The sequence below is a fragment of the Schistocerca americana genome, chromosome X (assembly GCF_021461395.2).
Source record: "Schistocerca americana isolate TAMUIC-IGC-003095 chromosome X, iqSchAmer2.1, whole genome shotgun sequence".
Lineage (NCBI taxonomy): Eukaryota > Metazoa > Arthropoda > Insecta > Orthoptera > Acrididae > Schistocerca > Schistocerca americana.
The window spans coordinates 386,410,903-386,426,494 of NC_060130.1; the positions used below are offsets into that span (position 1 = coordinate 386,410,903).

The window sequence follows — 15,592 nt, forward strand, 5'->3', positions numbered from 1 at the left end:
AACAAAGCTATAACTGATTTCTTCCCACATCTTTGTTGCCAAAGTTGGTTAACAATCATTTTGTTGATGGGCTTTTAAACTATAGTTTTCTGAATGTCATCCAGGGTTGACTCTGAAAATTAATGATAGTGTTGAAACCACAACATCAATTGTAATTAGAATGGAAATTGTGCCACACATCTGTCCTTTAAGACACGCATATTCAGAAAAAACAGAACACCTTGAATGACTAGAGAGAGGATGTTCATATTCATAGGACAAGTACATTAGTATGTTCTGCAAAAATGAGTAGCATTTCAGTCACATCTGTTCAGCATGCATCCTGTTGCCTAGTAGGCACAGGGTCCACCATGGGCCCTGATAACTTGTTCCATGTGTGATGGCATCAACGTGTATAAGGCACGAATGGCATCCTGTGGTATAGCCTTCCATACTGCATTCATCTGGGTCCAAAGTTCTGTGGTGGTAGTTGGCATTGGGTCATACCACTGCACCTGTCATTTCACCATATCCCATACATTTTTGATTGTCAACTAGTATGATGGTCTGGAAGGCCAGGGCAAAAGGCTGACATCCTGAGACACCAAGAAGACAGGTGTGAATTCAGCATCATGTGGTCGTGCATTGCTTTGCTCAAAAATAGTGTCTGGGGTGTTGTGCAGAAAGGGTATGGCTATAGGACACAGGATGTTATTCACATAGGTAGGTGGAGAAGTGGATGATGTGCACATAACCCATGCCATAATAAACGGTGATAGACTGTCACCCCTGGTAGTGTATGATGTGTTCCACTGTTCCACTGTTTCACCAGCATAGAGGAGGATGCAGATCTGTCCTGCAATGCCATTCGCATGACGTGTTGATCTTCTTGGGGGATAGTCTGGGTGAAAAATAAAATATACCAGGATTATCACTCACCTTGACAACTTTGACATACTGTAATTAGCAGAAACCAATTTGGATTCAGAACAGTTATCTCTGCAACCAGTGCCATATTTTTATATACAAATAAAATTTTGGAATACCTTGACAAGAAAACATTGCCATCTGACATATTCTGAGAAATGTCTATGGCTTTTAATTCTGTCAGCCATAGGACACTTATGGAGAAAGAATGCTACTATGGAATCCAAGTACAACTGGATAATTGGCTAATATCCTATCTGCAGGACAGATGATAGAAAATAGTGTTAGATGGAAACAATACACAGTTAGTATGGGTAGAGTCTGACTGGAGCATAGTACATTATGGAGTTCCAAAAAGTTCTGTCCGTGTTCTGCTGCCTTTCTTTTTTTTATATAATCAACAACCTACCTCTGTCCTCCTGTCCTCCAACAGAGCAAGCAACTTCACAATGTTTTCAGATGACACAAGCATTATGATAGACAATAAAACATCTACCAACTTAAGACCCTTTACTTGAAGAGATTCTGAACTGGTTCACAGTATATTCTGTACCAATAAACCTCAGCAAAACTAATTACAATCAGCCCCATTCTGGTCACAAAGCCGTCAGGAGATTAATATTGCACATGTGAGCCAGCAGATACAGAGGGTACACTGTTCAAAATTCCTTGGTGTCCATGCCCATAATAGGCTTAATTGGGAACACCAAATCTTCCAAACCTTGGAAAGGCTTAGCTCAGCAACATTTGTCCTCTGATAATCTCCAAAATCAGAGACATCAATGTCTCAAAATCTGCCTGTTTTGACTACTTCCAATCATTGCTGTGTTACAGAATCATTTTATGAGGCAATTAACTGATATCGAAAAAAGTCTGTACCATTTAGAAAAAGATCATCAGAGTTGTATATAGAGTGTGTCCAACAATCTCCTCTCATAATCTTTTCAAGTAAGAAGTGATATTAACTACTGTCTCACAATATCTCTTTCTGATCATGTCATTTGTGCTTGACAATTATTCTCAACATGAAATGAGAGAGGCATACAACTACTAAATCACAAGAAGGAAATGTGAAATACACTGTGACCTGAAGAATTTTTTCTGGGGCAAGAAGGTGTAAAGTACAACAGCACAAATATCTTGAACACATTTCCAAGTAATATTAAGTCTACACACGGTAATAATCGATGACTTGTATGTAATATAAAGGAATCTTTGCTTGGAAAAAAGTTTCTAGTGTCTAGATGAATTCTTTAACAGAGACAGATATGACTGTCCCTTGTATCTTTCTGTTTTCTAGTTTTAATGCCTCATGCTACTTTAATTACACCTAATAAATCCCAGTGTTTGTTTCTGTAGGTCATGAAAATAGTCTTTGTACTTGGTAAATTAAACTCTTTGTTTAGATAATATCAGTGGTTTTTGTTTCTGACCTTTGTATATGATTGTTAATCAGTATTTATTGAGTGTTTATTTTGATTGTTAATTTGTATTTTTATCCTCAGTATGTGATTCCCTTTGCACACCTACATGCAAAAATAGCTCTATGGAACATATATTACAATACATAAAAATAAGTAAATAAACTTCTAAATAATACATGCCATATTCTTTGCTCTAGGCTTTTAGCTACAGAGTGTAGAATGTAGAATGTAGTTTATTCATCCCATAACATTCAGAATGTAGATACTGAAGTGTTAACTTCTCTGTACAGTTCCCCAATCCTATTCAATACCTCCTCATTAGTTATATGATCTATTCATGTGAACTATAAGCTTACATTGTGCTAATCACTTCGATATTCAAAAGAATAGGACTTAGTCACAAGATTAAAAGAGTTAGCTGCATTTGCAAATCTCTCATCATTTTCCATGTCAGTAGCACCACTTTGCATTCCATTCCAGTTAGAGAATCTGCAGCTGAGGATCAAATTTGAATCATGTCATATTACAGGTATGTGCACAAGAGTTTAATGTCCCATGGCCCTACTGACAGTAAATATGAAAACATACTGCTACTGGTACTAAAAATGTTACCAATCTCATTGTTGTTGTTGTTGTTGTTGTTGTGGTCTTCAGTCCTGAGGCTGGTTTGATGCAGCTCTCCAAGCTACTACATCCTGTGCAAGCTTCTTCATCTCCCAGTACCTACTGCGACCTACATCCTTCTGAATCTGTTTAGTGTATTCATCTCTTGGTCTCCCTCAACGATTTTTACCCTCCACGCTGCCCTCCAAAACTAAATTGATGATCCCTTAATGCCTCAGAACATGTCCTACCAACCAATCCCTTCTTCGAGTCAAGTTGTGCACAAACTTCTCTTCTCCCCAATCCTATTCAATACCTCCTCATTAGTTATATGATCTACCCATCTAATCTTCAGCATCCTTCTGTAGCACCACATTTCGAAAGCTTATATTCTCTTCTTGTCCAAACTAGTTATCATCCATGTTTCACTTCCATACATGGCTACAATCCATACGAATACTTTCAGAAACGACTTCCTGACACTTAAATCTATACTAGATGTTAACAAATTTCTCTTCTTCAGAAACGCTTTCCTTGCCATTTCCAGTCTACATTTTATATCCTCTCTACTTCGACCATCATCAGTTATTTTGCTCCCCAAATAGCATAACTCCTTTACTACTTTAAGTGTCTCATTTCCTAATCTAATTCCCTCAGCATCACCCAACTTAATTCGATGACATTCCATTATCCTCGTTTTGCTTTTGTTGATGTTCATCTTATATCCTCCTTTCAAGACACTATCCATTCCAATCAACTGCTCTTCCAAGTCCTTTGCTGTGTCTGACAGAATTACAATGTCATCGGTGAACCTCAAATTTTTTATTTCTTCTCCATGGAATTTAATACCTACTCCAAATTTTTCTTTTGTTTCTTTCACTGCTTGCTCAATATACAGATTGAATAACAATGGGGAGAGGCTACAACCCTGTCTCACTCCCTTCCCACCCACTGCTTCCCTTTCATGTCCCTTGACTCTTATAACTGCCATCTGGTTTCTGTACAAATTGTAAACAGCCTTTTGCTCCCTGTATTTTACCCCTGCCACCTTCAGAATTTGAAAGAGAGTATTCCAGTCAACATTGTCAAAAGCTTTCTCTAAGTCTACAAATGCTAGAAACGTAGGTTTGCCTTTCCTTAATCTATTTTCTAAGATAAGTCGTAGAGTCAGTATTGCCTCACGTGTTCCAATATTTCTACGGAATCCAAACTGATCTTCCCCGAGGTTGGCTTCTACCAGTTTTTCCATTCATCTGTAAAGAATTCGCATTAGTATTTTGCAACTGTGACTTATTAAACTGATTGTTCAGTAATTTTCACATCGGTCAACACCTGCTTTCTTTGGGATTGGAATTATTATATTCTTCTTGAAGTCTGAGGGTATTTCACCTGTCTCATACATCTTGCTCACCAAATGGTAGAGTTTTGTTAGGACTGGCACTCCCAAGGCCGTTAGTAGTTCTAATGGAATGTTGTCTACTCCCGGGGCCTTGTTTCGATTCAGGTCTTTCAGTGCTCTGTCAAACTCTTCATGCACTATCGTACCTCCTATTTCATCTTGATCTACATCCTCTTCCATTTCCATAATATTGTTCTCAAGTATATCACCCTTGTATAGACCCTCTATATACTCCTTCCACGTTTCTGCTTTCCCTTCTTTGCTTAGAACTGGGTTTCCATCTGAGCTCTTGATATTCATACAAGTGGGTCTCTTTTCTCCAAAGGTCTCTTTAATTTTCCTATAGGCAGTATCTATCTTACCCCTAGTGAGATAAGCCTCTACATCCTTGCATTTTTCCTCTAGCCATGCCTGCTTAGCCATTTTGCGCTTTCTGTTGATCTCATTTTTTAAACGTTTGTATTCCTTTTTGCCTTCTTCATTTACTGCATTTTTATATTTTCTCCTTTCATCAATTAAATTCAATATTTCTCCTGTTACCCAAGGATTTCTACTAGCCCTCGTCTTTTTACCTACTTCATCCTCTGCTGCCTTCACTACTTCATCTCTCAAAGCTACCCATTCTTCTTCTACTGTATTTCTTTCCCCCATTCCTGTCAATTGTTCTCTTATGCTCTCCCTGAAACTCTATACAACCTCTGGTTTAGTCAGTTTATCCAGGTCCCATCCCCTTAAATTCTCACCTTTTTGCAGTTTCTTCAGTTTTAATCTACAGTTCATAACCAATAGATTGTGGTCAGAGTCCACATCTGCCCCTGGAAATGTCTTACAATTTAAAACCTGGTTCCTAAATCTCTGTCTTACCAATCTCATTAGATCTCTGAAAACCTATAATTTACTTATGTTTCTTAGTGTTCCTAATAAAATATTAAACATTTGTGCTGTCTCAATGGGATACCCCTACAACTATCTTCGTAATCAGTCCATAAACTGCTGACGCAGCTCAGCTCTTCCAGTTGTCGCAGAGTTCCTGCACAGACTTTATTAACGTCATTATAATGAAATGCTGACCCACTTTTCTGAGTAGAGCTTAGTAACTGCCTTTCAATAAAGGATTCTTTACTGAGTATGGCATACACAGCGTTACAAATGAAGACCTGGCAGGCATAAACAAGAAAAATTCTCTTGTTAGCACTTTTTGGTTTTATCTTCTAGTCACAGTTTTTATTCAAATAAGAAATGGATGTTTTTGAAACATTGTACACTCAAAATAAGCATTTCTTCTGTATGAAATACAAATTGTATGATATTAGAAAGCAATATATCTATTGTGAGATGATTTCAATTTTCATCCATGTAATTCCAGAAAAAAAACTTGTTCTATTTCAGCTAACCAAGCATGCAAAGGCAACAGACAGTACATCTCCCCAAGGATTGGGGTTTCAGATGATAAAGTTGCACAGTATGCCAGTCTACACTATTATGTTGACAAGGAACTACAGGTACACATATTATAATACAAAATCCTGTAATATGACCATGAAACCTTTCATAAAGAAATGCTACATTGTTAGTAGTATGGGTTTTATTAATGTTCAAATCTTGTACATTTATGGTTAATTGTTTCACTTCTGTTAAACTGAAATGCTCCTTGAAGTTTGTACATTAGCTACAAGACAAGTAGCAGTGTTTGTTGTAAGGCTATGGTAAGCAGTAATATACTGCAAATAGGATTCACATCAATATTTACAGATGTAGGTACATATGTTCCTTGAAAAATACTATTGTAATCAAGTATACATGAAGCCGCTAATAGCAAGAGAAACAGAACTCTGTAGTATAACTTAGAAGGCAACAGTTGACAGCTTTCTTCCTAATTTGGCCAATTACATTTATATGGTATAAGCATGAGTAGAACTAACCAATACTACTTAGTGAAAGTTTATTGTTAATATAGTATATGAAACAGTTTCTGTTATTGTCTTGTCTTTTATTAACATACACCTAGACTTGTACCACATCCCTGAAGGTTATCCTCCTCCGTGAGATCTACAGAACACGAAGAGGAATGGATGAATTAATTAATTAATTCATCAGAGCAATAATTAAGAATGAGTTAGTTCTTCTGCTAATGAAAAATTGTATTTTTCTCTTCCACTCCAATTTTTATTTATTCATTTTGACAAAATGGGTTTCACCTTCTTTTGAAACAAAATAGTAAATTCAGCAATCATGTATTTTGCCACAAAAAGAAGTGACAGTAAATAATGTCATTTGTCATTTGATTTCCATCCTATAGGACACTGCAACATTTTGCTCTGTCTTTTTATTTCAACTAAATTTTATATCCTGACTATTTGTATAGTGTAAATGACACACCGTGCTAATACTGTATTAATAATGTGTTCAATATTTCAAATTTGTGACATATTTGTTGAAATGGCTATGTCCAAAAGATTTCAGTCATCTTCTCATGTGTGTGATTAGAGTTCCTCTGATAAATTAAAGACTTTCAGAACTAAGTTTTCCCATCTGGGCGAGAAATGTGGTAAAAAACAGTCATATTCAGAGAATTCAATTCCAGCTAAAATATAAATACTTTACTATTATCATTGGTTCCTCTCACATCACAAATTAGTGAATTTAACAATGAAGACCTTTAGCACTCTGTTAAAGAGATCAGATTCATATTCAGTAGGACCATGCTTATAATCCCCATCTAACCACCTAGATTTAGGTGTTTATGGATTCTTGAAGTCACCTGAAGTAGATGTCATGGTTGTTCCTTGAACAAAGCAACATTCAAGTTCCTTCTCCATTCTTACCCAATCTGAATTTATATTCTGTCTTTAATGACTTGGATGCCAGTAAGACATTACATTTTATGTTTTCTCCCTTGCTTGGCACTGAGAAGTGAATGAGATGAATACTCTACGTGTTAATTTAACACAGCATAGCTCTTTTCTCTAGAAGAAACAAGAAAATTTTGTTTAATATCTCAATGCCATCAAATAATTGTCTTTAGTTAAAAAATAAATAAACTGGATATTACAGCATAATACATTTGGTCACTGCTATACTGCTATATACACTATATGTACAGTAATCTCTACAGCCATAATTTAACAATCTATTCTTCTTGTATCCTCCTCTTCATTTAATGTGTCTTTGGTCTCAATGGACACTTTGTACAGTACTACATGATCCAAAAGTAACAGAAAACAGGGAGAAAAATTGTTTGGAATGTATTGAAAGTAGTGTGATGCTATTTCATAAAAATTTAGAGAAACATTTTTGATTCACTGGAGTCCAAAATTAAAGCAACAAAAGGAAATTTTGCAAATTTGTGTTTATTTTGCCACAAAAAAGTATAAGCAGGTGATAGTAAAGTAGAAACAATATAAAAAATACAGAATGCAAACAACTGCAACATGCATAAGAGTAAACAAAAATGATGGGGCATGTTGTGAATGATGTCACCAATCTCATGTTGAGGCAGTAGCACCCATTCTTCCAGCAGAGCTGCTTGCAGTCTTGGAGAGTGGTTGGTGGATGCTGACATGGTGCAAGCCATCTCCGTAGTGCATCCCAGGCATGGTCTATGGGATTCAAATTGGGAGAGTGAGGAGGCCATGCGATGCACACAGTATCTTCTGTTTCCAAAAAAAACATCAACCAAATGTGCTCTATGAGGTTGAGCAGTATAATCCATCAGTAAGACATCTGGACCCACAGTACCTAGCAACAACTGCAAATGAGGTCCCAAGATCTCATCACGATATCTGACAGCAGTTAAACCTTGCCAATTGACCCGTACAATTTCATGAAGAGTGGTTTAAGGGGTAAACACAATCCCTGCCCACACTATTAGGGATCCTCCTCAATCTTGGTTGCCTTCCAAAATTTTTGGGTCCTGAAATAATATTCCACATTCCCTCCAGATATGAATCCATTAAGAATCACTCTCCAGACTGAATCAGGACTCATCTGTGAAAACAACATTGTCCCACTCTTCGATTGTCAAGGTGGCATGTTGATAACTCCACTCTAGACGTTCTCTTCTATGAATACATATCCTTCCGCATACCGTTTGCCTTGATACAACATGTCCAGCGAATGCTGCGAGCTCATATGCCAGTTGCTGTGCAGTACTAAGGTGGTAATGTCATGACCTCACAGTCAAATAACAGTCCTCTCTTCTGAAGTCACATGTGGTCAGCCCTGCCCTCATCTGTGGGATACAGTCTCAGTCTCTATAAACTGTCACCATATCTGAGAAACAACAGAATGATTCACATTAAGCCATTGGGCCATATCAGTTTGCTACTGTCCCGTTTCCTTTCTTTCTATTGCTCTCCACCACATCTTCTCTGTGCCATATTGCAGTGTCTGTGACTGTGTACCCAACAATTGTGGATGTGAGGCTACCCAGCAATCACAACCTCATTTCCTAGGTACCCTGCTGTCATAGTTGGAATGGTTGTCCATTGACCAGAATGCTATCCACCCATGTAGAATATGACCATATGGACATATCATGAATTAGACACAGGATGGGGACAAACCTATCAATTCAGTATCAGCTTGAAGAAAGCCAGAACACGTAATGGAAATGGAGTAATAGCATTCATTTCATTTTTCCTTCCTTTCTTCGCAATGAAGAGTAAACAAGACTAATAATGTTAATATATCTGAGAAATCTCACAACTATTGCATCATTCACTATGAAACTAACATGAGTTGCCACCAGTTGCCCCCCGCCCCCCTCCCTTTTTTAGCGCAGGCCTTGTTATTATACATGTTACTGTTGTGTTTTCAGTCCAAAGATTGGTTTGACGTAGTTCTCCATTTGAACCTGCTTACTCTATTCATCTTTTGGTATCACTCTATTGTTTTTACCCTCCACACTTCCCTCCAGTATCAAATTGATGATATCTTGATGTCTCAGAATGTGTCCTATCAAATTATCCCTTCTTTTAGTCAAGTAATGCCACAAATTTCTTTTCTCTCCAATTCTATTCAGTACTTCCCCATTAGTTACAAGTTCTACTCATCTACTCTTCAGCATTCTTCTGTAGCACAAGTTTTTAGAGGCTTCTATTATCTTCTTCTCTGACCTGCTAATCATCCATGTTTCACTTCCATACAAGGCTACACTACAGACAAATACCTTGAGAAAAGACTTCTTGACTCTTAAATTTGTACCCAATGTTAACAAATTTATCTTATTTAGAAATGATTTTCTTGCCATTGTCAGTCTACATTTTGTATCCTCTCTAATCTCTCCATCACCAATTATTTTACACCCCAAATAGCAAAATTCATCTAGTACTTTTAGTGTCTCATTTCCTAATCCAATTCCCTCAGTATCACCTGATTTAATTTCAGTGCATTCCATTACCCTTGTTTTGCTTTTGTTTATGTTCATCTTACATTCTCCTTTCCAGGCAATGTCCATTCTGTTCAACTGCTCTTCCAAATTCTTTCCCAGAAAGAATTATGATGTCATTGGCAAACCTCAAAGTTTTTATTTCTTCTCTCTGAGCTTTAATTGTTACTCCAAATTTTTTCCTTTGTTTTCATTACTGCTTGCTCAGTGTACAGATTAAATAACATCAGTGATAGGTTACAATCCTGGCTCGCTCCCTCCTGAACCATTACTTCCCTTTCATGCACTTTGGCTCATAACAGGGATCTGGTTTCTGTACAACTTGTATATAACCTTTCACTCTCTATAATGTTACTGCTGCTTCCTTCAGCATTTCAAATAGCGTATTCCAGCTGCCATTGACAAAAGCTTTATCCAAATCTACAAAAGCTATAAATGTAGGTTTGCCTTCTAAGATAAGTTGTATTGCTTTGTGTGTTCCTAAATTTCTCCAAAACCCAAACTGATCTTCCCTGAGGTCAGCTTCCACTAGTTTTCCATTCTTCGGTAAATAACTCATGTCAGTATTTTGGAACCATGGCATTAAATTGATAGTTCAGTACTGGAACTGGAACTATTACCTTATTTTAGAAGCATGATGGTATTTCCCCTGTCTCATATAAATATTACATACCTGGTGGAATAGTTGAGTCATGGCTGGCTCTCCTAAGGATAACGGGAATTCTGAGGAAATGTTGTTTACTCCAGTAGCCTTGTTTCAGCTTAGATCTTTCAGTGTTCTGCTAAATTCTTCTCATAGTATCATATCTCTTATCACATCTTCATCTACTTCCTCTTCCCTTTCTATAATATAGCCTTCAAGTTCATTTCTCTTGCATAGCCTCTCTGTATATTCCTTCCAACTTTCAGCATTCCCTTCTTTGCTTAGCATTGGTTTTCCATTTGAGCTCTTAATATTCATACAGTTGCTTCTCTTTTCTCCAAATTCTTCTTTAATTTTCCTACAAGCAGTATCTGTATGTCACCTTTTTACATATGCTCCCAGAATATGCTCCTCTATATAACATTTGTTGGCATACAGGAGAAATTAAGAACATTAAAGCTGTTTCACTGTTGAAAGAAGGAGTCAGTAGTAACACAGTAATCACAGGGGGATCAATTTTCTGAATGCTTCTTATAAAATCTACAGTAAATTAATTATTGAAAGGCTTCAAAACATCTCTGATTCAATTTTATTAGAACGGCAAGCAGGCTTCCATGTAGAAGACCTTGTGCAAATGATACTTTCACTCTGAAACAAATTAGACAAAAAAGATGAGAATTCAGTTTTGAGACACACTTTATATTTATTGACTTTGAGAAAGCATTTGACCATATCAGCAGAAAAAGCTCTGGTCAACAATGAAGAAAACAAGCTTCCCGTAACACCTGGTAACAGTATGCTGTGCTTTATACAAAAACACCAAAGTAAGAATAGATACTGGCAAAGAGATGACACCTGAAATAGAGATAAACCAGGGAGTAAGGCAAGGCTGTAGTATGTCACCAACACTGTTCAACACCTACATCAACAACTGGGTCAGGGAATGGATGATGGGCAGGATATGTCAAGGTATAAGACTTGCACCAGGTAAATTTCTAAATACAATGCTTTTTGATGACAGTCAGGTAATCATGCAGGACAGTAAAGACAAATTGCAAATAGTGGTACATAGATTAAACAATATAAGCCTAAATTAGAATCTAAAGATATCAACAACAAAAACATAAACAATGGCATTTTTATGAAAGTACCCTATAAGTATTAATAACGTAACAACAAAACAGGTGTCTCATTTGCAGTATCTAGGATGTGACATAACTTTTGCAAAATAGAAAGATATAAATGAGAAAATTAACACCTATCAACAAATATGTGGCATGATAAAAAGAACATCAAAGGGTAAAACTGGAAATGTTGTAAAGTCATGGCATTACTCATAGTACTATATGGAGCAGAGAGTTGGATATTAAGATCAAAAGACCTAAGACAACTTGAAACATCAAATATGAAATTCCTTAGATCAGTGAAAGGCTGCACAAGAGAAGAAAATAAGAAATGAAGAAATAAGGAAGGGACCAGGGGTACAGGCATTAACTGGAAAAATAAACCAACAAAATCAGGATTGGAAAGGAAGCAGGATGTATTGCATATGTCACCTCAGAGAACCCTCAACAAACAGTGGACTACAATACTATTGGACAAAGGGGTGTGGGAAGGCAAGGAAGAGATGATGAGGCTGGAACAGGTCATAGGGCCTAATCATGGATTGGCAGAAGAAGAAGAGACTTGCGTTTGTTCTCTAGTAATTCCTGCTTAGCTATTTTGCCCTATCTGTCAATCTCATTTTATAGACATCTGTATTCACTTTCATCTGCTCTATTTCTTACATTTTTATATTTTCTCCTTTCATCTTTTGAATTCATTATCTCCTGTGATATCCAAGGATTTCCATTAGGCCTTATCTTTTTACCTATTTGATCCCATGACTGTGAGTTTTGACCAAATAGAGGTATCAATTTCTGTCATTGTGAATATTGAAGCTAAATCTTCTGCACTAAATATTTGTCACTGAAGTTCAATTTTCTATTCAAGTGAGGCCTGTTATATTTAGTAAATGATTACCTCATTTGGTAATGGCCAAAGTTTTGAGGGTTCACTTCTATTAATATCATTTATAGTAGTACAAATTGAAAAAAAAAACTTGAAAACTGCCTTGTTTCTTCATGTCCTTCTAGTCGCAGATGAATAGTTTTCATATATCTAACTTTTTGTGAAGCTATTAGTCCAGAATAACTTGATCACTTCTATTTTTTTCTAATAAGCACATAACCATGTACAGTTCTATGCCTACGTTTCATCATTCTCTGTTCCATTATTGTACAGGTGAACAGTGAAGCAGCTTGCCGGCTTGCATGTGAAATAGAGAGTGAGTTTCTTTGTCGGTCATTTATTTACCAAGGACCTCCAATTGGAAGTGCATACAATTGTCGCCTGTTTCATCTTGATCACAAAACACTACCTGATGGACCAAGCACCTATTTAAAAGCTGAGCGTCCACTTATAGACAATGGAGAGCGCATTGGTTCATACTATGAAAATGCGTGTGAAAGTGAGTAAATGGAATAATTATTTAAGATTAGATCTGTTCCTACAAAATACATTACATTAATAATGTAATCCTTGCTTTTTTCAACAGAGTCAAGCAATCCATCACTGGAAACATTACCTGTTGTCTTTGATACTACAGAAGATCCTAGTGTGAACAATCAGAGTCGTACAGATATCAACTGTGATAAGACCGGCACCTGTTATGATGGTGAGGATAAAACTATACATTTTAAAATTCAGTGGAATAGTACTATGATGAAAATAAATGCAGAATGTATAGTTATCACCCATATATGTGACAAGCAAGTTTAATTCTTACATTGCTCTGATATTAATCACAATAAAATTTTATGAACACATTAATAAAAATCAAGAACTGTCACAAAATTCAAACAGTTTTGTAATGTCAGTATTATTATCTACTAGAAGATTCACCAAGAATAATAATTAAATATTAATTAACATTTTGTACATGATTCTCAAACTAGCAAACTAGTTGGGGTGTAATAGAGTTTATTTATCCTTTTCTCACTCTATTACAGCTGTAACTGACACTCATCCAGCTAGTAAACTCACACCACAGGGAAGTGTATATTTGATACTACTGACATTTGTAACTGTTGTATGTTTGTCAAGAGATGCTGAGTCCAGTGCTTTTTACTTCCCTACTTCCTACTGTGCAGCTGTTGACCTGAAGTGAAACATATGACCTACTAGGTGTACTCTCATAACAGGCCACACATAGACATTGTCTTGTGGAACAATAGTTATATGTGGACAGTACTACTTTGTGTCTCATTCAGGATGTAATCCTAAAATATAAAGTACTATAAATTACAGATATAGTATTACAAACAGATACTGTCTGATATTTTTGTGTTTTATCTTACAAGTAATATTCTAATTCACAAATCTGTTACACAGTTTCAGTTAACTGTAAAGATACCAGAATTGCTGTCCAGGTGCGTACAAACAAACCTTTCAATGGGCGCATATATGCACTTGGACGATCAGAAACTTGTAACATTGATGTTCAGAACAGCAACCTTTTCCGGTTGGATTTAACAATGAGTGGCCAAGACTGCAACACACAATCAGTTGTAAGTGCACTTGCTGATAACATTCATCTTAGCTGTTGCTTGATATTGAGAAAAGTGTTTGGATCTAGAATAAGTATATTTTAATGCAAACTTCCCAATTTGGAATATAGTTTAATTAATTATGGAAACTTAAGTCACAAATGATGTCTGAGAGATAATTGGTTCTGTTGTGATTTTAATAATGTTTAAGTTATGAACCCAGTTTGAAATTTCTTATAAACTGACACAGGATTAATATGCATCAATATAAGGTTGAAATATATAATTGAAAAATGTCAACCAGCTTTTTTAAAAGTAGCAATTTTCCTCCTAATTTTATCATGTTAAATTTAGTGTAAGTTATCACAAAACCTTAAACTAAAAATTTACTTCACTCAGTCATGTAAAAGATACCATACATCAGACTTGTAGTTCATTTAATGTTCACAGCAGTCTTGGTGAACTCACACCTAAAATGTCCTCATTTAATGTGGTTTATAGCAGTTTAAGATAATCAGCTATGACTGATAGTTTCTAATAGCTGCTTCTATTTATTGATTTACAGAGTCACTCTTTCTATTTTTCTATGTATTGTTCTTCATGATGAGGCCAATGAAAGATGAAGAATGGCTGAATCTATTAATTAAAAATGACTCATAGGCAAAAACATGAACCTCCACAACAAGCACTTTTAGTTGTTTCTCCCATTATTTTCAGTGAAATTTCAGTAAACCTGTCTCATCACCAAGTCTGCAGGAAATGAATTACAAGGAAGCTTCTTGAGACCAAATTTACAAAGGAAGAGAGATGGCCTTAAGCATCTTACCAGTGACAACGTCATTAGAGATGAAGTACAAAATGGTTCAAACGGCTCTGAGCACTATGGGACTTAACATCTGAGGTCATCAGTCCCCTAGAACTTAGAACTACTTCAACCAAACTAACCTAAGGACATCACACACATCCATGCCCGAGACAGGATTCGAACCTGTGACCGTAGCAGTCGCGCAATTCCAGACTGAAGTGCCAAGAACCGCTTGGCCACCGCGGCCAGCAGATGAAGTACAGTTTTAGAATAAACAAGGATGAGGAAGAAATTGGCCATGATTTCCCGCATCCCTCCCTCTTTCCATCCTCCCCCCAAAGGAAGCAGCCCAGCATTCACTTTGATCAAAATTTAAGCAAACTATGCAAAGCTTAAAGCTTGATAACTACACAAGAACCTGAACAACACTCCTCCTGAACCAAGCTCTGTGCCATAACTGTTGCACCACCTTCCTTGGTGACAGGACTTACAGAATAACAATGTGCTTCATAAAAAAATTATGTACATGTGTAGGAACATGAGAAAGTAATGATTACCTACTCCAAAGTGGAATCATTCAAGCTACTCTTTATCAAATAGAATAATTATATCATCTTAATAGTAAGCACTGTGTGGTATGAAATGCGCAGAAAATAAGAATGTAATGGTATGGACTATGTAGGGAGAAGTGGGGAGCTCAAAAATTCATTTAAAAGGTATCTTATTTAAATACCATGTAACAGTATCATAGAAGTATGCTATAATCTTATGGCATTTTTTGACATTGTGCATTATCAACTCCCCAACATACAACAATGTAAGTCAGCAGTATTCAC

General features: G+C 36.4%; 1 protein-coding gene across 1 annotated transcript in view; it reads left to right on the top strand.

Moving 5' to 3' along the window:
* Positions 1–15,592, top strand: part of LOC124555001 — a 132,550-nt gene that overhangs the window by 100,681 nt on the left and 16,277 nt on the right. The window contains exons 7-10 of the mRNA XM_047128744.1: positions 5,722–5,834; positions 12,648–12,873; positions 12,961–13,080; positions 13,797–13,972. Of these exons, the coding sequence (XP_046984700.1) occupies positions 5,722–5,834; positions 12,648–12,873; positions 12,961–13,080; positions 13,797–13,972 (635 nt within the window). The remainder of the gene's footprint in view (positions 1–5,721; positions 5,835–12,647; positions 12,874–12,960; positions 13,081–13,796; positions 13,973–15,592) is intronic.